Consider the following 23264-nt stretch of genomic DNA (forward strand, 5'->3'; position numbering starts at 1 on the left):
AGTACTTATATACTTAACTTTATTTCTCGTCTATTACTATACTTACACTTACGAGTATTCTTATACTTTCCTGAGGATAGAGTATGTTTAAAAATGCACATTTCTTTACCTTCCTGGTGATATAGTAATTTTGTCAAACTCAAAAGCAAAACAAAAAAAAATCATCTCTGAGTAGCTCACGTTGGAAGTGCTGGGTTGTGTAATTTCTTACAAACATCAAAATCTTCCCACGTAGTTAAAATTCTAGCAGATCTAATCAATTAAAGTTAAAAACAAGGTTACATTTTGGTACCTGAAAGTGGAGTGTTGCTATAACAAATACCTAAAACAAGTGGGATTGACTTTGAAACTGCTTAGAGGCTAGAAGAATTTTGAGGAGCATGATAGAGAAAGCCTAAGTTGCCTTGAACAGACTGTTAGTGAAAATTCAAACTTGGAGGATGCTGCCAGTGAGGGCTCAAAAGGAAGTAAGAAATGTGGAAACTGGAGGAAGAGATTTCCTTGTTAGGTAGTAACAGAAAGCTTAGCAAAATTGTCTCCTGAAATTATATGTAAAGCAGAACAGGTAAGTGATGAACTTGTTTATCTAGCTAAGATTTCCAAGCAAAATGTTGAAGGTGCCACCTGTTTTTTTCTTGCTACATATAGGAAAATGCGAGAGGAGAAAGAAAAAATGAGGGGAAGAACTGTTAAACAAAAAGGAACTGGGACTTGATGATTTTGAAAATTCTCAGTCTCTCCAAATGGCAAAAGATGTTAAAAGTAAGAAATGACTTTCAAGCATGTGGCATGGAGATAAACCCTGGCCTAGGAAAATGCCGAGTGGTTATTGTAGTAGGTTTTGTTAAAACCTCAGGAAGATCTAAGGATCAGAATAGTATCCAGTCACATGATGGACCCTCTCTAGAGATAAAAGGTGTACCTCATACAACTTCTCAAATAATAAGGCCTGTCTGAGTTGTCCCTTAACCATCTCAACATCTTTACCCTAGCTAAAGGAGTGCCTGTCTCAAAAGAACTGTGGATGTTACTCACATGTAAGGGAAATTGACAGGAGACCCACAAAGTATTTAAGAAATTTATTTTGGCAAAAGCACTGCCAACTTAAACGGAAAGGGACAGAAACAGTACAAAATAAAGGAGGCTGTTAGATCTCCAAACTACTGGCAGGAAGCAGGATGATAAAAGTACTCAGCTACGGGGCTTCCCGGGTGGTGCAGTGGTTGAGAGTCCGCCTGCCGATGCAGGGGGACGCGGGTTCGTGCCCCGGTCCGGGAAGATCCCACATGCCGTGGAGCGGCTGGGCCCGTGAGCCATGGCTGCTGAGCCTGCGTGTCCGGAGCCCGTGCTCCGCAATGGGAGAGGCCGCAACAGTGAGAGGCCCACGCACCGCGAAAAAGAAAAAAAAAAAAAGTACTCAGCTGCAAATGTGCTACCTTTCATGAAAAAGGTAACATGACTCAGAGGGCAGAACCAAGAGTTACTGTGGATTATTCCCAGGCACTAGAATCTAATTAAGGAACTCTGGTAAGAGTTTGCTAGGCTGAATTTCAAATTTTCTTTGGATTGGTAACTCCTTTTCACCTTTCATATATCCCGTCCCATTTTAAGTAGAATGTCTATAACTATTTTACATACCTGTTCCTCTACTGTGTGTTGGATGGTTGGGCGTCAGATAGCTTGTCTAGTTTTGTAGACTGAGAGTAACTGTACTTAAGGAGACTCATTCCTACCTGGACCTGATTTAGATGATGAGATTCTAGACTTTGAACAGATGCTATAAAGGTATGAGATTCTTGGGGAAATTGGGAGGGAGTAAATGTATTTTTCATGTGGGAGGGACACAAATCACTGGGGACTAGAGGGTAGACTATGGTGGACAGTCTCTAGGGTAGTCCTTACATTCCCTACCTCCTGTGTGTGATTCCTCTTGAGTGTGAACGGGACCTATGAAATGCTTCTAATTGGTAGAATTTGGCAAAGGCAATTGGATATATGTGATTATGTGCACATGATTATATTACATAAAACTGCAATTCGTCTTGCTAGGAGACCTCCTCTCCTTTGCTGGCTTTGAAGGAGCAAACTGCCTTGTCATGAGCTACCATATGCAGCAAGGAGCTGAAGGCAGCCTCCAACTGATGTCAGCAAGAAGATAAGGTCCTCAGTCGACAACCTGCAAGAAACGATACTCCAACAGCTGTATGAGCTTGGAGGCAGATCTGACCCCAGTCAAACTTTTGAAGTCCACAGGCAGGTAAGCAGAAAAGGAAGATCACGAGCAGGCTGGTATCCCATGAACATGAGCCAGAATTCCACAAAGACAGGTTGAAACTCATATTTGTTCTTGTTGTCTTTGAACTTGTTGACAAGGGTGTCCTACAGAAGCTGGAGTCCTTCGTCATGGGGCTAAACACATACACCTGGCCCAGGAGTCAGACAAACTGAAAGAGAATCCAGGGAAGGAGAACAATTGCAAGCCCGGATGCTGCTTCACACCAATGAGGTGAGTAAGCAGACCAGAAACAAGGTGTGTCAGCTCCAAAATGACTTATACAGGTACCAAAATATAACATCATATAAACTTATACAGTCTTAAATATTTCTAAACTGTTAACAATGTTGGAACAACTCTCTTTTACACTTAACCTTAAAATCCCAAGTCTAATTTGCACTTTCGAAAGTTCACCATGGCTGTTGAGTGGAGTATTCTCTTATATGGTTGTATAACATTGTGTTTATACATTTATCAGATAACAGATATTTGGGTTGTTTTCAGTTTTTGAATGTTATAAATAATGCTACTGTAAAGATTTACATACAAGTCTTCGTGCAGACATATGTTTCTTTTTGTTCTTTTGTTTTTTATTTAACATCTTTATTGGAGTATAATTGCTTTACAATGTGGTGTTCGTTTCTGCTTTATAACAAAGTGAATCAGCTATACGTATACATATATCCCCATATCTCCTCCCTCTTGCATCTCCCTCCCTCCCACCCTCCCTATCCCACACCTCTAGGTGGTCACAAAGCACCAAGCTGATCTCCCTGTGCTATGCAGCTGCTTCCCACTAGCTATCTATTTTACATTTGGTAGTATATGTTATTAATCCATGCCACTCTCTCACTTCGTCCCAGCTTCCCCTTCCCCCTCCCTGTGTCCTCAAGTCCATTCTCTATGTGTCTTTATTCCTGTCCTGTCCCTACATTCATCAGAACCATTTTTTTTGTTTTTTTTAGATTCCATATATATGTGTTAGCATACGGTATTTGTTTTTCTCTTTCTGACTTACTTCACTCTGTATGACAGACTCTAGGTCCATCCACTTCACTACAAGTAGCTCAATTTCATTTCTTTTTATGGCTGAGTAATATTCCATTGTATATATGTGCCACATCTTCTTTATCCATTCATCTAGACATATATTTTTATTTCTCTTGGGTAGATTCCTAGGAGTGGAATCACTAGGTTGTATGGTAAATGTATGTCTAACTTTTAAAGAAACTGTCAAACTGTCTTCTACTGTGGTTGAACTATTTTACATTCTTATCAACAATGTATGAAGATTCCAGTTCTTCCACATCCTCACAAACATTTGGTGTTGTCTTTCTTTTACATTCTAGCTGTTCCAGTAGGTATATAGTAGAATCTCATTGTAGTTTTAATTTGCTTTTCCCTAATGACTAATGATTCAGGCATCTTTCCACATGCTTTTTAGACATTTGTGTACCATCTTTAGTGAAATATCTATTTAAATCTTTTACCCATTTTTAAATTGGGTGGTCTTATTAATGAGTTGTAAGAGTTTTTTTTATTTCTTCTATATACAAGTCCTTTATAAGATCTATAATTCTGTATATTTTCTCCTAGTCTATAGCTTATTTAAAAAAATTTTTGCTTAGTGATCTTTTAGAGTGCAAAAGTTTAATTTTGATGAAGTCCAATTTATCATTTTTTCTTTTAAGTGTCATGGTTTTGTTGTCATATCTAAGGACTCTTTGTTCAACCCAAAGTTACCAAGATTTTCTCCTGTTTTTTTCCTAGAAGTTTTATGGTTTTAGCTCTTATATTTAAGCCTGTGATACATTCAAGTTCATTTCTTTTATATGATGTGAGATAAGGGCCTAAGTTTACGTTTTTGTATGTAGGGGATATGCAATAGTCACCATTTGCTGAAAAAAGACGAATTCATTCCCCCATTGAATTATTTTGGCACCTTTATCAAAAATCAGTTGAACATAATGCAAGTGTTTATATATGGACTCTCAAACTTCATTCATTGATCTATATGTATTTCTTGCACCAATACCACACTGTATTGAGTCACGTGGCTTTATAGTAAATTTTGAAATCAGGTAATATGTCTTCTAACTTTGTTCTTCTATTGCAAAATTATTTTGATTATAATAATAAATTATTATTTTGCATTTCCATATAATTTTTAGGATCAGTGTGTCAATTTCTATAAAAAAAAAACGCCTGCTGGGATTTTGATAGGGATTGTGTTGAATATACAGATCAATTTGGGGAGAATTTCCATCTTGACGATATTGAGCCTTCCTATCCATAAATAGAGATTGTTTCTTTGTTTATTTGAATCTTCATTAATTTCTCTTAGTAATGTTTTATAATTTTTAGTGTATAAGTCTTGCACTTCTTTTATTAAATTTATTCCTAAATATTTTATTCTGTTTATGCTTTGTGAGTAGAATTAAAACATTTTTTATTTTTGGATTTGTCATTGCTAGTATAGAAATACAATTGATTTTTAAATATTGATCTTGTATCCTACAATATTGCTAAACTCATTATTAGTTCTAGTCATCTTGTATGTGGATTCCTTGGGATTTTCTGTGCACAAGGTGATATCATGTATGAATATAAGCAGTTCTACTTCTCTCTTTACCCTCAGCCTACTTTTTTTTTTTTTTTTTTTTTTTGTGGTACACGGGCCCCTCACTGTTGTGGCCTCTCCCGTTGTGGAGCAAAGGCTCCGGACGCTCAGGCTCAGCGGCCATGGTTCACAGGCCCAGCCGCTCTGCGGCATGTGGGATCTTCCCAGACCGGGGCACGAACCCGTGTCCCCTGAATCTGCAGGCAGACTCCCAACCACTGTGCCACCAGGGAAGCCCCTCAGTCTACTTTTAATGAGCTATATTTTCTTTTCTACACTGGTCAGACCCTGCCTTGGCTCATAGTATTTATTCTTGGCCATCACATGTTCCTTGGGGAAACAAACAACAAATTAAAAAGATAAAATAATGATCACTGTAATCCCTACACTCAGGCAAAACCTTTACGAACATGTGGGGTAGATTCTTCCAGACATTTTTGTTAGAGGCATCATAGCAGAGCTTGTGATGTACTGAGCCACATCCTTCAGCCACCAGATTTCAGTGTAGCTGTGGTGAACATGGCCATGCACTTTGCCAGTGTCCATCCAGGCTCACGTCACAGTGTCTCTCGCCTGTGCTGTCTAGGAGTCTGCAAAGTCTGCTCAGCTATATATAGGCACAACCCATACTTTAAGGCAATACCACTGGGTTGGGGGCAGCTCTAAACCAATGAGAGCAGGATTTCATAAATAAATGCCCCAGCCTTCCCATTCTGCAGGACATAGAATGTGGACAGTTCTAAGGTGCCTTCTACATATTCCTCAAAGCTCCTATGGGATTGAACCCCAGTTGCCCACAGCTGTAACCCACTCATTTGTTGACTTTTCTCCCTTCCCCATTTGCCCCACTTCTGTTTCCTAAGATTACTTCCCCCCCCCAAAATTATCTGCACCCAAGTCCTATCGCAGGGTCTGTTTTCAGGGAAACCTAATTAAGGCAGGCAGCATATTTGGTCCCTTGACAAGCTGAGGTATGTCTATGGAACAGCCATCCAGAGAGTGAAGGGGCTGGTAATGACACGACATAAAAACAATGAAAATAGCTGAGGAAACTGGGAGAAGAGAAAACTTACAGAAATAATTATAGTCATTTTAAAATTCCTGGAAAGCATTCATGTAGAAGAGGACCAGGGGAGACACGAGCATTAATTCTAGGTTGTGTATCAGATATTAGGCAGTGTGCCAACACATGTATTATCTTATTCCATCTTACAACAATTCAGGGAGGTAATTACTATCTTTATCTTTCAAATGAGTAAACTGAGATACAAAGAGGCGAAGCGATTTGCTCAAGATCCAAAACTAGCAAGTATTTGAACTGAGATTCAAATCCACACCTACTTGTGCCCCAGCTTGTGTCTTCCTGCTGTCCTGTGCCTGTTGCACTGACGGGCAAGACTGGGACCAACAGGCAGACATTCTGAGTCTGCAGAATTGTCTTTATACGAATGCAGAGCATAACAGAGATTGTTTAGATGTTCACTGATGCTATTTTCTCTTCCTGGATGCAGAAGAACATTTCATGTTCCAGCTTCCTTTACAATTAGATTGGGGCCGTGTGCCAGGGTTCTGGCAAATGGGAATGTGCAGATGTGATGCACCTGATGTTCTCTCTCTCTCTTTCTTTCTTTTTTTCCTCTTAGCTAGCTGAAAACAGAGAACTCAGTAGAGGATTCTGGGAAGGTCCTGGGAGATGGCAGAGATACCAGATAGAAGGCATATGGACCCACAGGGCATGGGGTGGGATAGAGCACCCGATGTGTTCACACTGGACTGGGACATGAGCAATAAGTGAACATACGTCGGATTAAACCACTGAGATTTGGGGGTTGTTATACAGCTGGCATTCCCTAAGAAGCCCTGAGCTTCCTGTCTCAGAAAGCACACAAGCAGTGATCAGATGTTCAACTGCCAAGGCTGTTGTAAAAGGGATTTCTGGGAGAGTGGACCAGATGACCTGTAAAAATGATAGCTCATGTTTATTGAGCTGTTATAGATCAGGCATGTACATGCATTCTCTCATTTAAGTCTACAGTGTACTTCATCATGCTCATTTAATACATGAGGAAAGCAAGGCACAGAGAAGTTAGGTAACTTGCCCAAGGTCACACAGCCAGTAAGAGGTACAACCAGACACCCTTCTTACCCCTTCCAGGTACTTCACTCTTCTTTTTTTTTTTTTCCGGTACGCAGGCCTCTCACTGTTGTGGCCTCTCGCGTTGCGGAGCACAGGCTCCGGACGCGCAGGCTCAGTGGCCATGGCTCACGGGCCCAGCCGCTCTCGGCATGTGGGATCCTCCCGGACCGGGGCACGAACCCGTGTCTCCTGCATCGGCAGGTGGACTCTCAACCACTGCACCACCAGGGAAGCCCCTGAGGTGATTTTGCTCCCCCAGGGGCATTTTCTAAACCTGGAGGCATTTTTGGTATTAACGACTGGGGGTGGGGTAATGCTGGTGGCTTCTACTGGATAGAGACCAGGGCTGCTGCTAAACATCTTACAGTGCACAGGACAGCCCCCTGCAACAAAGAATTACCCATCCCTAAATGTTGTATGTGCCGAGGCTGAGAAACCCTGCCTTGAAGGATGGTTTTATTCCTTTTTTTAAGCTTCAAAATTATAAAAAGCAATTTATTATTTTATAATCAGAAAAATAATTTATTTTAAATATAGATAAATATGTTGGACTTCCCAAGTATCACCTTCTTTCATTATTTATAATAGTGTTGGCATATAGTAGGTACTCAGTACCTATTTGTGCAATGAATGAATGACATACTATACTAGTTTACCTTATTTAATTGGTTATAAGTGGTTACTTCTTTTATTGAGGCAATATACAGCTCTTTGCAGGGGAGGGAGGGAGGTTTTAGGCAGTCCATTCATTCATTCATTCATTCATTTCTCTGCTTCTGGCTTTAGCACATGGGCCCCTGACTCCAGCTGCACTTTGTTTAATAAAATGTCGGTTTGCTAATAAGGTTGGTCTCTCTCTTTCCTGAACCCTAACACTGTTATTTGAGTGGATTTGACTTGGTGAATTTCCGATCCATCTCATCTGGTTCTGAGAACCAGATTTGATATTGATATGGATTGTAGCCATAAAGCTGTTTTTCATTGAAAAAGAAACATTTTATAATTGAAAACTTGAATTGTTACTTGTAACACTTGAGTCAAAAAGTCCCAAACTTAAGAATTTCATATTGTTCAAAACGGGAGGCCAGGTGGAATCCGGACTCACTTCTGGTACTGCTTGGCACCTGTCAAAATTGCTAATGGCCCCTGTGGCTCTTGTGAACTTTGCCTCTCCCATTTGGTCAGTGGTTTCTTTATGGCATTGTCACCACCTGAAATTCTATCAGATATTGTGTACTTGTTTTACGGTCTGTTTCTTCTAGATGTGAGTTCTCTAAGGGCGAGGACCTTCTCACTTATTCACTGCTGTGCCTCGAATGGTGCCTGGCACATGGGGGGCACTTAATGAATATTTGTTGAATGAACCAGTGGCAGAGCAGAGAGGCCCAGAGACTGAGTGACCCACCTAAGGCCGTACTGAGCCCAGCCGTGTAACCAGGTCCAGGCCCTCTCATTTGGCCTATCCCAGCTCCCCCAGCAAATACTCTGTCTGGGGGGATGCTAGGCAAGCTCTGCTAACACCGCAGAGCTGCCCAAGGGGACTCAGGAGCACAAGGGTGTAGTATGGTATCCTCCCAGATAGGAGAGGCTGCTGGAGGGGTGAGCTTAGGACATGACACATGGGATAACCAACCTGGTTGGCCTGGGACCGAGGAATTTCTTCAGATGCAGGACTTTCAGCCTAAAAGAGGAAAGTTCCAGTTAAACTAGGATGAATTGGTCACCCTATGTGACAACAACATTCGTGAAAATCTATGGTGCCCTACAGTGGATACTTCCTCTGAGAAATGCTTTCAAGTGTCAGGGAATCATGGACTCTTAGTGGTAGAAGGGAGAGACCTCAGTGATCATTGAGTCCAGAAGTTGTAGACTCATCTGTCTGCATGAAACTGTGAGAAATGGGGATGGCGGCAAATTGGGGAATATTTGTCCCTTGTAAAAGGAGGTGGCCTCACTCAACTTGAGGTGAATATTGACCTGTGGGAATGAGAGCCCATGTAGCCAGGTGGGCTCATTTTCCAAGAAAACCCTGAAATGTATGTTGGGGGTGTGGGTGTGGGTGTGGGTGTGAGAGAGAAAGAGAGACAAGTAAGGAAATCTACTGATTTTTAAACATTGTCAACTACTTTTTTAAAGTGTAAAGATTATGCAGTATAACAAAGTGCAACTGTGGGCCAGGTCCAGCTCATAGGCCGCTGATTGGGGCTGCTGACATAGTCTGCTGTTTCATTCTACACAGGGGGAAACTGAGGTACAGAGTACAATGAGTGCATAGCTAGGAGTGAAGGATCCAGGCCCCTTGAACAAAGAGCTTCATTAAAAAAATCATTTTCTGGGAATCCTCCTACACTGTTGGTGGGAATGTATATTGGTGAAGCCACTATGGAAAACAGTGTGGAGGTTCCTCAAAAAACTAAAAATAGAGTTGTCATATGATCCAGCAATGCCACTCTTGGGTGTATGTTGGACAAAACTATAATTCAAAAAGATACATGCACCCCAATGTTCATAGCAGCACTATTCACAATAGCCAAGACATGGAAGCAGCATAATGTCTATCGACAGATGAATAGATAAAGAAGATGTGGTACATATATACAATGGAATACTACTCATCCGTAAAAAGGATTGAAATAATGCCATTTGCAGCAACATGGATGGACTTAGAGATTACTGTACTAAGTGAAGTAAGTCAGACAGAGAAAGACAAAGACATATGATATCACTTATGTGTGGAATCTATATGACACAAATGAACTTATCTCTGAAACAGAAACAGACTCACAGACATAGAGAATAGATTTGTGGTTGCCAAGACAGGGGTGTGGGTAGGGAAGGGATGGAGTAGGCGTTTGGGATTAGCATTCTATATATAATTAGTATTATATATAGAATGGATAACAACAAGGGCCTACTGTATAGCACAGGGAACTATATTCAATATCCTGTGATAAACCATAATGGAAAAGAATATAAAAAAGAATGTGTATATATGTATAAGTGAATCACTTTGCTGTACAGCAGTAATTAACACAACATTGTAAATCAGCTATACTTTAATTTAAAAAACCCGTTTTTTTTTTTTTTTTTTGCGATACGCGGGCCTCTCACTGTCGTGGCCTCTCCTGTTGCGGAGCACAGGCTCCGGATGCGCAGGCTCAGTGGCCATGGCTCACGGGCCCAGCCGCTCCGCAGCATGTGGGATCTTCCTGGACCGGGGCACAAACCCGTGTCCCCTGCGTCGGCAGGTGGACTCTCAACCACTGTGCCACCAGGGAAGCCCAAAAAAGCCAATTTTTTATAACGATTAGTTAATTTGGCAAGAGGGGAAGGGAACTGTAAAGGGACAAATTAATTGAGCACCTACTATGTTTCAGACAGTTAATGATTTCACTGTGAAAATCACACTCAATTTTTACAACCCTTTGAGCAAGTTACTTAATCTCTCTGTGCTTGTTTCCTTATGTGTAAAATGAAAATAATAGTAGGTAATTCATGAAGTCGTAGTAAAGATTAAAGATTCATATGAAATGCTTGAAACCAGATAGTAAGCGTGTGTTGGCTCTCAGCGCCATTGAGGTAGATGTTATGCTCACCCTCATTGTACGCTCAAAGAAACTGATTTCTGAGACGTTGTTTAAGTTGCCCATATTGTCCAGCAATAAATTAGAATCAAGAGTTGGACCCTGATTGTCTGAATATAATTACAGGGGTCTTTTCCTCTACTCTCCTTGTTATACAACTAGGCTGGTGTTATAAATTCAAGATAAGAAAAACAAAAACAGCCCGTTTTTCTCCTTGGTAATCATTGTACAGACAGTCAAGGTCAGAACTTAAGTTCTGTGGTATTTCCCTACACTTTCAGCTGAGTATCATCTGCAATAATGGAAGAGAAAACGTTACACAGATAATAAAAATGGTGGATAATAAAATACTTTCTCTTTGGGCATTCATTATGCAGTTTTGGGGGGTAGCTAATTTATCTTCCTAATTATGTTTTGCTTAAGCTGATTTTAAAATTAGTTTGTTTACCCTGGGCACATACTGATTAACAGCAGGGAGAGGTGGCCTAGAAACATCTTGGGTGGTAGAGGGAAGATATCTTGAGATTTGGGGGAATTTCCTTGGATAATTTTCATGTAGCTATGGGAAGATAGAAGGTTGATATGTTGTTGGTGCTCTGAGAATAAATCATTATTGGGATTTGCTTTTGGGAGTATTTAAATATAAGGCTATGGATTGCAGACCCAGAGAGCTGAATGGACCCCAAGCTCCTCCTTGTTTAGTCTTTAGTGCTGAGAGTTCAGACAATCAACGCCAAGGAGATGGAAAAGGAGGGCTAACTGGAGGTAACTCCAGGAGTTTCCTCTCAATAGGTATCCAACAAAGATAAAATGCCTATTTCGTACTGTGAGTTATGCCAGGAGCTCAGGCTAGCAAGATGAATAAGGCCATTGTCTTACCCTGTGGGATTCCACAATCTATTAAAGAAAACAGACTTGTAAACAGAAATCACAGCCCAGTGGGATCAGGGTTATAAAAAAGATAGGATCAGGGTGAAGAGACAGTGACAATCTGCCTAGTCAGGAAGAGGAACCTTCCAACCCTCTCTCTTCCTCTGCCCTCTTTGTGTTGAGGGTGGGAGCGGGAACCCTTGCAGGCTCAGTGTCAGCTGGCTTCTGGCTGGTCCAGCCAATGGGAGGCAAAGGTGCCAGACTGGAGGGTAGCGGAGAGAGGCGGGTCGGGGTATCTCTCCTGTTCCTTCACATCGTCTGGGTCTCTGCCGTGACTCCACTTCCCGCTGGACAGGCCCACTGGGGTACAGCTTCTGAGGGTGATCATGGCCCCTGGACTCTGGTCACCTCCTCCGATTGCCCCTCCAGCCTAGGAGCGGAAGCAGCTTCTTGCTGGTGCTAATCTTACTGTCCCCTGGTTGGTGACTCAGTGTTTTCCATCACCTGCTTTGAAATGAATCCCCTACACTAAATTCACTCCATGTGAATACAGAAAGCCATTTCTGTATTTCTGGGTGGGCTCTGATGGATGTAGAGGGCTGCCAGGGGAGCAGATACTTGAACTGGTTTTTAAAGGGGAAGAAGAAATATAATGGGTAAAGATCCAGAGTATCCTAAATACACTTGGAAATGTGAGACTTTGAGGATGGAGGTCCAGGAGGGACAGACCACCCCGGGAATGGGGAGCCACTGAAGATTTTCAGAAAGGAGATAAAGTATGCAGGTATTTTAGAAAACTCACCTGACTGACTCTGCTCAGTACAGACTGCTAAAGAAAACAGCAGAGTGGGCATGAAGCCTAGCTGAGAGGCAGCCACAACAATTCAGGCCAGAAGTCATTGAGGCCTGAACTATAACAGCCTGATGGATAGATATAGAGAGGAAAGGACACACCCTAGATATTACACTCTTAATTAACTCCAAGAAAAGAAATTTCTTATTTTCCTGGGATGTAAGAGGTGCTCAATAAATATTTGTTGAATGAATTAATATACTAATAACTGCTTTTCTTTTCTCTGATATTATAAAGAATGCTGCTATAAACATTTAGTACAAGTTATTGTGTGGACATGTATTCATTTCTTTTGGCTATAGACTTAGGAGTGAAGTTTCTGGGTCATATGCTAACTCTGTGTTTAACTGCTTGAGGAAGTGCCTGACTGCTTTCCAAAGTGGCTGCACCATTTTACATTCCCACCAGCAGTGTAGGAGGGTTCTGATTCCTCTATATCCTCACCAACCTTTGCTTTATCTGAATTTTTTTGTCGTTATTGTCACCATAGGGCGTACGAAGCTGTCAGTCACTGTGATTTTTGATTTGCGTTTCCCTGTGATTAATGATATTGAGTGTATTTTCATGTGCTTACTGGCCATTTGTATATCTTTGGAGAAATTTCTATTCAGTTCCTTTGCCCATTTTAAAAACCTCAGTTGTGTCCTTCCTTCCCCACATTTCTCCCCCCTCCACCAGAACCCGAGGTGCTGTGATAATATTTGACCTGTCCTGCGGAGCCTGTTACACAGAGTCTCTGCTTCCCCTTTTCAGGACAGCATGAGGTTCACACCACTCTAGAGCAGCTCTCTATTTACTGAATGTCCTTGCCCATTAGAGCCACTCAATTAGCAGGGATTTACTAAGCACTTATATACTAAGAGCTGATGTTTACTGAGCACTTATCAGGCACTGTGCTCAACACTTGCCAGGCATTTGTCTCAGCCCTCATTACAGCCCCGTGAAGTGGTGCCACTTCTGTCCTCATTTTTACAGATAAAGAAGACACACAGAGGCTGGGTAATTTGCTACAGTCATGCAGCTAGTAAGTGGCAGAGCTGGAATTCATACCCAGGTATCTGACTCTGGCACCTGGGTTCTGAGCCACTAGACTTTGCCGACTAGCACTGTAATCTGTGGGGAGGAAAGATGTGAATACACAAAGAGTAAAACTTCATGCTAAAAGTATAGAGTAATTCAAGGCAATAAAAGAAAATCTGCCATAAACCAGAATGTGATTATTGCCTGGTAGGGATAATGAGAGAGATCATCCCGGACTAGGGTAATCAAGGGAGGCTTAAGGAAGGAGCTAAGATTCCACTTGTGGTTTTCCTGCTAGTTAAGGAGACATGCTGAATTCCTTTGAAACAATGTAAGAACAACTTGGAGGTCACTAGTGGACTGATGCAAATTGCAGCAGGGAATTAAAGAAAGGAGCAATTAGTATGGACTTTAAAAAGGCATCTGGGTAATCCTCCAGCTCCCAGCTCCTGTGGCTGGAGCCTCCAACGGATGGCCCATGGGCAGAATCCCTTTACTAACTTCTCCGCTGGACACCCGTAGCAGACTCATTTCATACATATGCATATTTTTAGGTTGAAATAGGCCTTTTCTGGGACTCCAGCTTTTCCTTTAGGAGTGACCTTCTTCCTACTTTTTTTCACACATCACGTGTGATCACATCAGGGAAGACAGAATCCCGCTACAGCCAAGAAGGAGGCATCATCCCTCTTGGTCCATGCAGGGATGATGGAATGGCAAGCATCACATGAGACTTGAGTTGACTCACTTGATGGGTTATTCATTACCTAACGCAGGAAAGTGGCCCCAGCAGGATGAAGTTGGCGAGTCTGAGCATGGAGACAGGAGAATGCCTGCTTGTCCCCTGAAGTAAAATCTGTATCTTTTCAATCTGTCTTATTCCTTCTCTTGGGGAAGTCCTCCCCTACTCTATTTGGTCTAAGAAATTGAGAAAACTCAATCAAATTTACTGTCCTCTACCACAGAGGAGAGGATATAACCTAGCTGGCAAGTCAGATGACTCAGCTGGCCCCCAGGCTGGTGACAGGGTCGCCCCTTGCTCTCCAGCCATCATGGATCTGTGTACCCACTCATAGTCCCTGTGTCTAGACATCCTGTGAAAGCAAAAGGACTTCGGGGGGCTTCCCTGGTGGCGCAGTGGTTAAGAATCCACCTGCCAATGCAGGGGACACGGGTTCGAGCCCCAGTCCGGGAAGATCCCACATGCCACGGAGCGGCTAGGCCCGCGAGCCACAACTACTGAGCCTGCGTGTCTGGAGCCTGTGCTCCGCAACGGGAGAGGCCGCGACAGTGAGAGGCCCGTGCACCGCGATGAAGAGTGGCCCCCGCTCGCCACAACTGGAGAAAGCCCTCACACAGAAACGAAGACCCAACACAGCCAAAAATAAATATAAAAAATAAATTAAAAAAAAAAAAAAAAGGACTTCGGATATACATTGACAGTTTTTCTTCTGGGAAGAATAGATCTAAAAATGTCTTTTTCTCCCAGCCCTCACCAAACCTAAGTAGTTAATTTAAAAAAATCAATTTGATAAATGATAAATTATATTGTTATTCTAATTTATATATTTTTGATTTATAAAGAGTTGGAGTCTTTTTTTTTGGTCATTTTTTTTCCACTTAAAAAATTTTTTTTAAATTGAAGTATAGTTGATTTACCGTATCATGTAAGTTTCAGGTGAATAGCACAGAGATTCAGTTATACATATATATGTGTGTGTGTGTGTATGTGTGTATATACACACATACACATACACACACACACACTTTTTCAGATTCTTTTCCCCAGGTTATTATAGAATATTGAGTATAGTTCCCTGTGCTATATAGTAGGTCCTTCTTAATTATCTATTTTATGCATAGTAGTATGTATATGTTAATCCCAACCTCCTAATTTATCTCTCCCCCTTACCCCCTTTCCCCTTTGGTAACCATAAGTTTGTTTTCTGTGTCTGTGAGTCTCTCTCTGTTTTGGAAATAAGTTCATTTGTGTCTTTTTTTTTTTTTTAGATTTCACATATCAGTAATATATTATATTTGTCTTTCTCTGTCTGACTTACTTCACTTAGTATGATAATCTCTAGGTCCACGCATGTTGCTGCAAATGACATTATTTCATTCTTTTTTATGGCTTAGTAATATTCCATTGTGTGTGTGTATGTATATATATATATATACCACATCTTCTTTATCCATTCTGTTGATAGACATTTAGGTTGCTTCCATGTCTTGGTTATTGTAATAGTGCTGCTGTGACCATTGGGGTGCATGTACCTTTTTGAATTAGAGTTTTTGTCTTATATTTATTTGATTTATAAGGAGTTGGAGTCTTTTTCAGACTTACTGGCCACTTATATTTCTTCCTTTGTGAATTACTCTTTTGGATGCTTTTCTAATTTTCTGTTGGTATGTTCATTTTTTTCTTATTGATTTGTAAGAAATCAATTCTTTGTATGTTAGGACCTCACAAATTTGTCTGCCTTAGTGTTGCAAATATTCTCACAGTTTGTCATTTTCTTTGGTGCTTATAGTGAAATTTTTTCAGTGTAATTGCAATATAATTTATATACAGTAAAATCCATCTACTTTAAGTGTACAATTCAGTGAGTTTTGATAAATGTATATACCCATGTAGCCATGACCAAAATCAAGATATATCCGTAGAACATTTCTGTCATCTCAAAAAACTTCCCTTGTGCCATTTTACATGGATCTAATTTCCATCATTTTAGGTTAGTTTTTCCTATTCTAGAACTTAACATAAATGGAATCATACAATATGTACTTTACTTCACAAAGCATGTTTTTGAGATTCATCTATGCTGTTGTATTCTCAAAATAAATAACTAAGAAAATGAAAGGCAAGTCACAGATTGTGAGAAAATATTTAATATGTGTATCTGACAAAGGACTGGTGTCATGGATATTTTTAATATACAAAAAAATTTTTCTAGTTTTTACAAAGTCAAGCATATCAGTCTTTTTCTTAATGCTGATGTCTTTGGTGTTATTCTTAGAAAGTCACTATTATCCCTCACATTAAACAACTATTTATTTATAATTTTTGGCATTTTTATAGTGTTAAAATTTTAATTGAAAATTGAAACAAAATTAAATCTAAAATGAGAACATTAAAATATTTAATCTACCTGAATTACCTTTCAAAAATGTTAGCAAATTATCTCAATTCCATTTATTGATATTCCATCCTCCCCCTCCCCCAATTTAAAATGCTTTGTTTACTAAATATGAAAATAGTTTAGACACTTTGGTCAATTCTGGTCCTTTTATTCTGTTTTTCAGCCTTGGGAACAGCTGAACACTCTTAGCAGTGCTAATCTCTTTTCTGTCTTGTACCCTGTGAATACTGGCTCCTCTCTCTCTCTCTCTCTCTCTCTCTTTCTCTTTCTCTTTCCTTCTCTCTCCCCTCTTTCCCCCTTTCTTTTTCTCTTTCTCATTCTTTTTCCCCAATGGTATGTTGAAATACAGTTAAGCCAACCACCTTTTCCCACCAAATCATCTTGATGTTATCTTTGGGTTTAGTGAAAACATATTTTTTCCTTCCCAACTTTATTGAGGAGTAATTGACAAATATAATTGTATGTATTTAAAATGTATAATGTGATGATTTGATATCCATATATCTTGTGGAATGATCACCAAGACCAAGATAATTAACACATTTATCACCTGTGAGAATATTCTTGATTTTAATAATGAGTTCGTGTTTACTTGGTGAGAGTAAGGCAGAAACAGGGGTATTAAAGCTAATAGGGGGACTTCCCTGGTGGCACAGTGGTTAAGAATCCGCCTGCCAATTCAGGGAACACGGGTTTGAGCCCTGGTCCGGGAAGATCCCACATGCTGTGGAGCAACTAAACCCGTGCATCACAACTACTGAGCCAGCGTGCCACAACTACTGAAGCCCATGTACCTAGAGCCCGTGCTCTGCAGCAAGAGAAGTCACCACAATGAGGATCCCGCACACCGCAGTGAAGAGTAGCCCCTGTTCACCGCAGCTAGAGAAAGCCCGTTTGCAGCAACAGAGACCCAACGCAGCCAAAAATAAATAAATAAATTTATTTTAAAAAAAAGTTAATAGGAAGCCAGCCCATTACTAACCAATAATTCAGTGGCCCTGATCCTAGCAATGAGTAGAGAGAAAATGAGCCAGTTTTTTTTAAATCACAGAGATCTAATTTGTGCCTTTCCTAGGATACAAGTCCATAGGTGAGCCCCAAAGAATTATTAACCATTCACAATAGTTCTTAGTAGTAATTGACTTATTTACACAAAGAATTGATTCCCATATTTGCTTTAACCAGACCTACCGACTAAATATACTTGACTTCAAATAAAGAAGACAGGTTAAAAGGGAGCATTAATCTTACTCATGGGAAAGTTATATTAAAATGATTTCTATGTTACTTTTCAAAGTAGCCATGTGCCATTGACTTTACCCATGAGGCAAGCATGTAAATAAATACCAAGAGAAGGAGCAAACAGAATGCCTTCTGAACTCAATTTTGTAATAGGAATGAGGGCCAGAGATAAAATTATGAGGACCCTAAACAGACACAGCAACTTAGGAAGAGAGGGAGATGGAGAAACGGCTTGCATGGCAATCCCTTCCCTGTTAGTGTAATGTCACTTTCTGTATTTGTCTTTGGGGAGATTATGGCTTAGTTTATTTAGGATAGGATTCTTATATAGAGTGTTTACATGGCTTAGTTGAAGTAATGGATAAGACCCTTAATAAATGCTTATTTATGTTTAATAAATTTAAGGGTGTCATTATTGTGCTTCTGAAAGTATAAGGAAGACTAAAGAAAGGTTGTTATCTACTGAAAACTGTTGATAGTGGGACTTTTTAGAAAAATCTTCATTTCCCCTTGAATAACCACTACTAACAGTTTGGTACAAATTTTCCCAGTCACAGTTTACAAAACAAGAAGTCTCACTTACAAGGATATAATAAGGAGTTTCTTTTCCCCAGTTCTTTGGGTCTGGCCCAAGGACTGGGTAAGCAGCTGTTTTGCAAAAGCTGGCCTCTCTCCTTTCCCCCTTGGCCAGCAAATTAATGAGGCTTAATGTCATCCAGTTTTTGAGTCAGGAATTAATAAACCATAGTCTCATAAAAAATTGTTTATGTTTATGGTATGTGAATTCATACTTTAAGAACTCCATACTCTGCTTTACAAGCAGAGCTTCTGCACCAGCTCTAGCTTTTCCCATGGATCCTGTGACCTTGTGGTCCCGTGGCCTTGTGGTCTTCTTCTTTGTACTCTGGTGTCATCTGTTAAGGACACTGAAGGTCAACTTCTAATCTCACTTTCTGGTAAATAAATGGTCTGCATGACCAGGATGAACCTCTAAATAGTTCAATGCCATGGAATCAGGTGGAAAGCTAACAGGAAAGTCCTTGGAGGAGGAAGAGAGAACGGATAGCCCATTTTTGACTCCCATGGTTGACTTCCATGGTTGACTTCCAGTTAAAGTAATTGGCATGTCATGCTTCCTACTTCTGTAAGGTATGACATTTTCAAAACCAGCTGGCACTGTGGGACCTGATCCCAGTTCTTTTACAAACTAGCCAGGTGGGCATTGCTCATTCTGATAGTGTCTGTATCTTGACCCCTTTTGTTCGTAATGGCGACAGTAATGTGTGTGTTGTGCCTCTCACGGTGTCATTCTAAAAGCTGTATGTAATAATGAATGTGATAGGGCTTTGTAAAATGCAAAACACTGTATATTCTTCTAAGGATGATGCCCTTTGACCCATTCACTCGGCGGTGGGGTGGGGGGGGAAGCTAAGTGCCTTGAAATCCAGAGGTCAGAGTTATAGGTTTACCTGTACTTGCTCAGTCCTTCACCCAGCAATTCCAGTATGTATCTGCCAAAATAATGTCTAGAGTGGAAAACTGAGGAGAACCAGTCAGCTCCCGGCTTTGAAGTCAACTCATGGGACCAAATGAGAAGAGATGGTATGCATAGTAACCTTATATCCAAAACACTCCACTGCTGCCGCTTCTCCCCTTCAGACCCCACTCCCCACCCGCAGGCCCACAGACTCGCATTCCCCAGAACTCAGTTGGAGTTAACAGAATCACCCCAAGCAGAATGTGTTGGCTATGAGAGTGGGTGTTGGGGACGGGCACAGGTGTCTTTGTAGTGGGGGGGAGGACAAAGCAGGAGTGACTGGAGACTGTCAGAAGTTATCCCAGCAAAGTGGCTTTGGGAAGGCACAGGCAGAGCTTTGGGGAGGTTCTGTAGACCTCTCCCCACATCCGTGCCGTTGGGTATTAACACTTCTAGCTGATCACAGGTCTGGCCCCTGAGCCCAGTGAGGGCAAGATAGTGGGATGCCCATGAATGCTTAACAACCGGTTTGATGGAGGAAGAGGCAATAAATAAAGCCCTGATTTGTAGTGTGAACCAAATTCTCTGGTGTCAGTACTCCCACCCACCATGGCTGCGTTCAAGCTACCAGTGTGACATCATTGGACACGGAATTGGGAAAAGATGTGCGGTAACACACCAGATGTAGTATTTGCACCATAGAGACCCAGTAGACATAAATAACTTCAAGTAGATGAGCGTATCATGGAATAATTAGGAAGTGATGAGGTTTAAGTGTAGATTACCGTGTTTTTAATATAATTTATTTAATTGTAAGCCTATGTAATATAACTTTTAATAATGGCAGTGTTTAACAACGATCTGGCAAAAATTCTTGAAATTTTGGCACTCGGTTCCTATGAGCCAGGACAAGCTAGGTCCAAAGGAGAAGAACAAAACGCTGAGCGTTATGGAATATCCAGCCTCTAAGTAGAGTACAAGGCTCTTGCCTCCTACTTCATCCCCTCCTCTGGCAGGACAAGAGCCCTAAAGTGGGTCTGAAACAAACAACTCAGCTTCCTTAACTATCATAACAACAAAGAATAAAACAAAACAACAACAAAAAAACCCCAAACCTTTACCCAGCTGGTATAAAATCTCCATCTTCATGGTTAACCCATGTCTGTCTAGCAGGGAGCAGGTATGGGAGGGAAGGGTTACAGGAAGGGTGAACTTTGAGATGTAAGGCAGGTGAGAGCTTGGGCATGTCAAAACAGACAGGGACTATCATAGAAGGTTCTAGAAGCCAGGAGTGGTATTTGGATGCTGGATACTTAGGCTGGAGAGAGGAAGCAGGAAGATGATGGGAGGAAGCCAACACCTTGCCTTCACAGTTCTGCCCTAGGTCAGTTCTGGCACACTTTTTGAAGAACCACATCCCTTCATGAGACTCTTATGGTAAAGGAAAAGAATCTTCTATGATCTCAGAAACATGGCTCATAAGATAGGTCTCCCAGAATTCAGGCCACAGAGCCATCCTCGGCAGCCATAATGAGACACAAAATGAGAAGTGCCTGAGGCCTGCGTCCTACTGAATCCTACCCCGCTGAGTGCACATGGGAAGGAAAATGACCAGATGCCATTTCAGCCCATTATCGGTCCAATCTACTTCTTGAGTGGGAGCAGAGTTAGAAATCTAGTTCTAAAAATAACATTGTAATCTGTGTCCTGGAATAATCACGCCTATCTGAAGCTAGCGTGCATGCGTGTGTGTGTGTGTGCGCGTGCACGCGCGTGTAGGGTGGGGTGAGAGAATGAACACTACCTTGCATGTATATGCAGCAGTGATTTTCTTTCCCATTTTATGTTTTCTTTCTACCCACACTGGAGAGTGGGGGACGAGGGAGACAGGGACCAGCACTGCTGAGTCCCTTCAGGACCCAGCGCCTTCCATGGGTTATCCATGCAGTGCTCACCAGCCTCTGAGGCAGGCAAAGTCTAGCAGCCAGGAACAGGTAAAACTGTGTTTTAGACTTATTTATTGGACACCAAGGCCACTCTCTTTTCCCCATGCTCTGTGACTGCTAATCACGTCCTTCACAGATCAGACCAGAGATGTCCGGAGCTAGGTCATACTCATCTCAGTACGCCTGGCCCCAGAATGGTCCCCATCACAGAGGAGAGTTCTACCAATTCATGTTGAATGTATAGTGATTTCAGAGCAAAGACAACATCTCAATGTTTGACTCACAGAAAGTTAATTGGGAAGAGACTCCACAATCATCCTAGATTTAGTGATACCCCTTAAGAGTCAAGACATAAAAACAGAAAATGGCGGACACCAATCCCTGCACCTGTATTAACAGGTATTGGTTTATTTGTAAGTGTGGCACTGCTTGTCACCATTCCTCAGAGCACTTTGAAGTCAGATGCCCTTTGATGACAAAGTTGTATTAGATTGTACAGCAGACCATGTCTGTTTTTGGCTTTGGGGTACAGGGATGCTTAATACTTTGAGAAAAACCTAATAGAGGCATAGCTAGATTGACAAAGATAGAACTTGGTGGGAAAGAATGTTTCTACTACAGAATTATTTACCATGGGCTTCCCTTAGATCATCGTAGTCCAGAGTATGTTTAAAATATGAATCAATATCCCCAGGCTGAATTGCACACCACTTTTCAGTGGCACATCTGAGTTAAGGGAGCCACAGAGACCTCCATCTAATCTACACCAGCTCCGTCCCTGTGCAAGAGGGCACTCAGCTCTCCCCTCCTGCACTCGCCTTTCTCTTCTCCAGGAAGAGACATGTCCTCTCAATTGATTCCCAGGAAACCTGGGGACAAGCTGGCTGCCCCTGAAAAGGGAGATTTGAGTGGAAGAAAATAGACTAGGGGAAGCTGAGGGGATGAGTAGAAGGAATTGCGACATCTGCTAAGAGTGCCACTGCATCCCAGGAAACCCCCAGCACGGAAGTGAGGCCCGCTCTGTGGGACTGGGGATTCTTGAGGGAGAAGAAGCATGGTCCCCATGACGTCAGAGCCCCCACCTGTTTACACCAACTGGTTTCCACCACCCAACGGGGTAAATTGAGCTGCATATTTGATGATGAGGAAGTGGAGTGGAACGTGAGAATCCTCGTTATTGACGTCAAGCTTGCCTTTCATTTTATTTATACCCGTGACATTGTGACACGGGATCTAATTTTCCATTGTATATTTTTCCTCTGTTAGGATGCGAGTGATGACAAGTGAATTTGTGCCGGGGCCTGGAAAACAATATTTTCAATTAATTTGAAGCCAGGGTCCCTGCAGGATTCGGTGTCTCTGCCTTCCCACCTGCCCGCCCCTCCCTTGAACTGCTCAGTTGACCACTGCAAAGGGCGGAAGGGACCATGCTCCTACAGAGGACGGCCCCCCCGGGAAGTCAGATCTTGAGGCATCTAGCTGCCCACTCCTCACTGGTGACAGGCTGTTCCTTCCTGGCCCAGACGCTGGAGGGAGACCAGGGAGCAGTGAGGCCGCTCGGCAGCCCCGGCGCAGAGCCCTGGCCACTGTCTGCGCATGAATCTGGACTCTGGCGCCAGGAGCGTGGCTCCGGGTCCCTGATCCAGAGCTGCCTGTGCAGAAACCACTCGTGCTCTGGTGGGCCCCACTCCTTCTGTCCCTTAGGGGCAAGGCTGTGTCAGGAGCAGAGATGCATCTAGAAGGAATGGCAGGAGCAGTTAGGGCTGCTTGACTGGGGCAAGTGTGAGTTATGTCCCCATGTGCCAAAGCGGCCTTTGGAGGTGTGCCTAGGATGGAGGAGAGAGTGGCACGTGTGTCCGGCAAGTGAACAGGGTGGGCGGTACCCCCAACTCGTTGCTGGGGGCCCAGCCCTACGAACAGCCTCCCTCCACTACCTCCCCGGCCTCCACTCCAGACGCAGTGTCTGTAGCATGGAGCCCTGTCCTGCCCTGAGATGAAAGCTCCACCTAGGTCCCTGCAGACCTGCCGCTATTTCAGTAGGGCCTCCTGTCACCAGCTTTTCAACAATGTTTTCCAGCCTCTGACCCCAGAGAAATCTCA

General features: G+C 42.1%; 1 protein-coding gene across 5 annotated transcripts in view; it reads left to right on the plus strand.

Moving 5' to 3' along the window:
- Positions 1-23264, plus strand: part of PDE8B (phosphodiesterase 8B) — a gene marked incomplete at its 5' end in the record, with an annotated part of 379999 nt that overhangs the window by 48528 nt on the left and 308207 nt on the right. For 4 of the 5 annotated variants that reach the window (XM_081233022.1, XM_081233024.1, XM_081233025.1 and 1 more), the window contains 2 exons: positions 2050-2257; positions 2374-2506. In XM_081233022.1, the coding sequence (XP_081089148.1) occupies positions 2486-2506 (21 nt within the window). The remainder of the gene's footprint in view (positions 1-2049; positions 2258-2373; positions 2507-23264) is intronic. The other variant, XM_081233023.1, reaches the window with a different exon arrangement.

Source organism: Mesoplodon bidens (assembly GCF_964165515.1).
Source record: "Mesoplodon bidens genome assembly, chromosome: 4".
In the NCBI taxonomy this organism is placed as follows: domain Eukaryota; kingdom Metazoa; phylum Chordata; class Mammalia; order Artiodactyla; family Ziphiidae; genus Mesoplodon; species Mesoplodon bidens.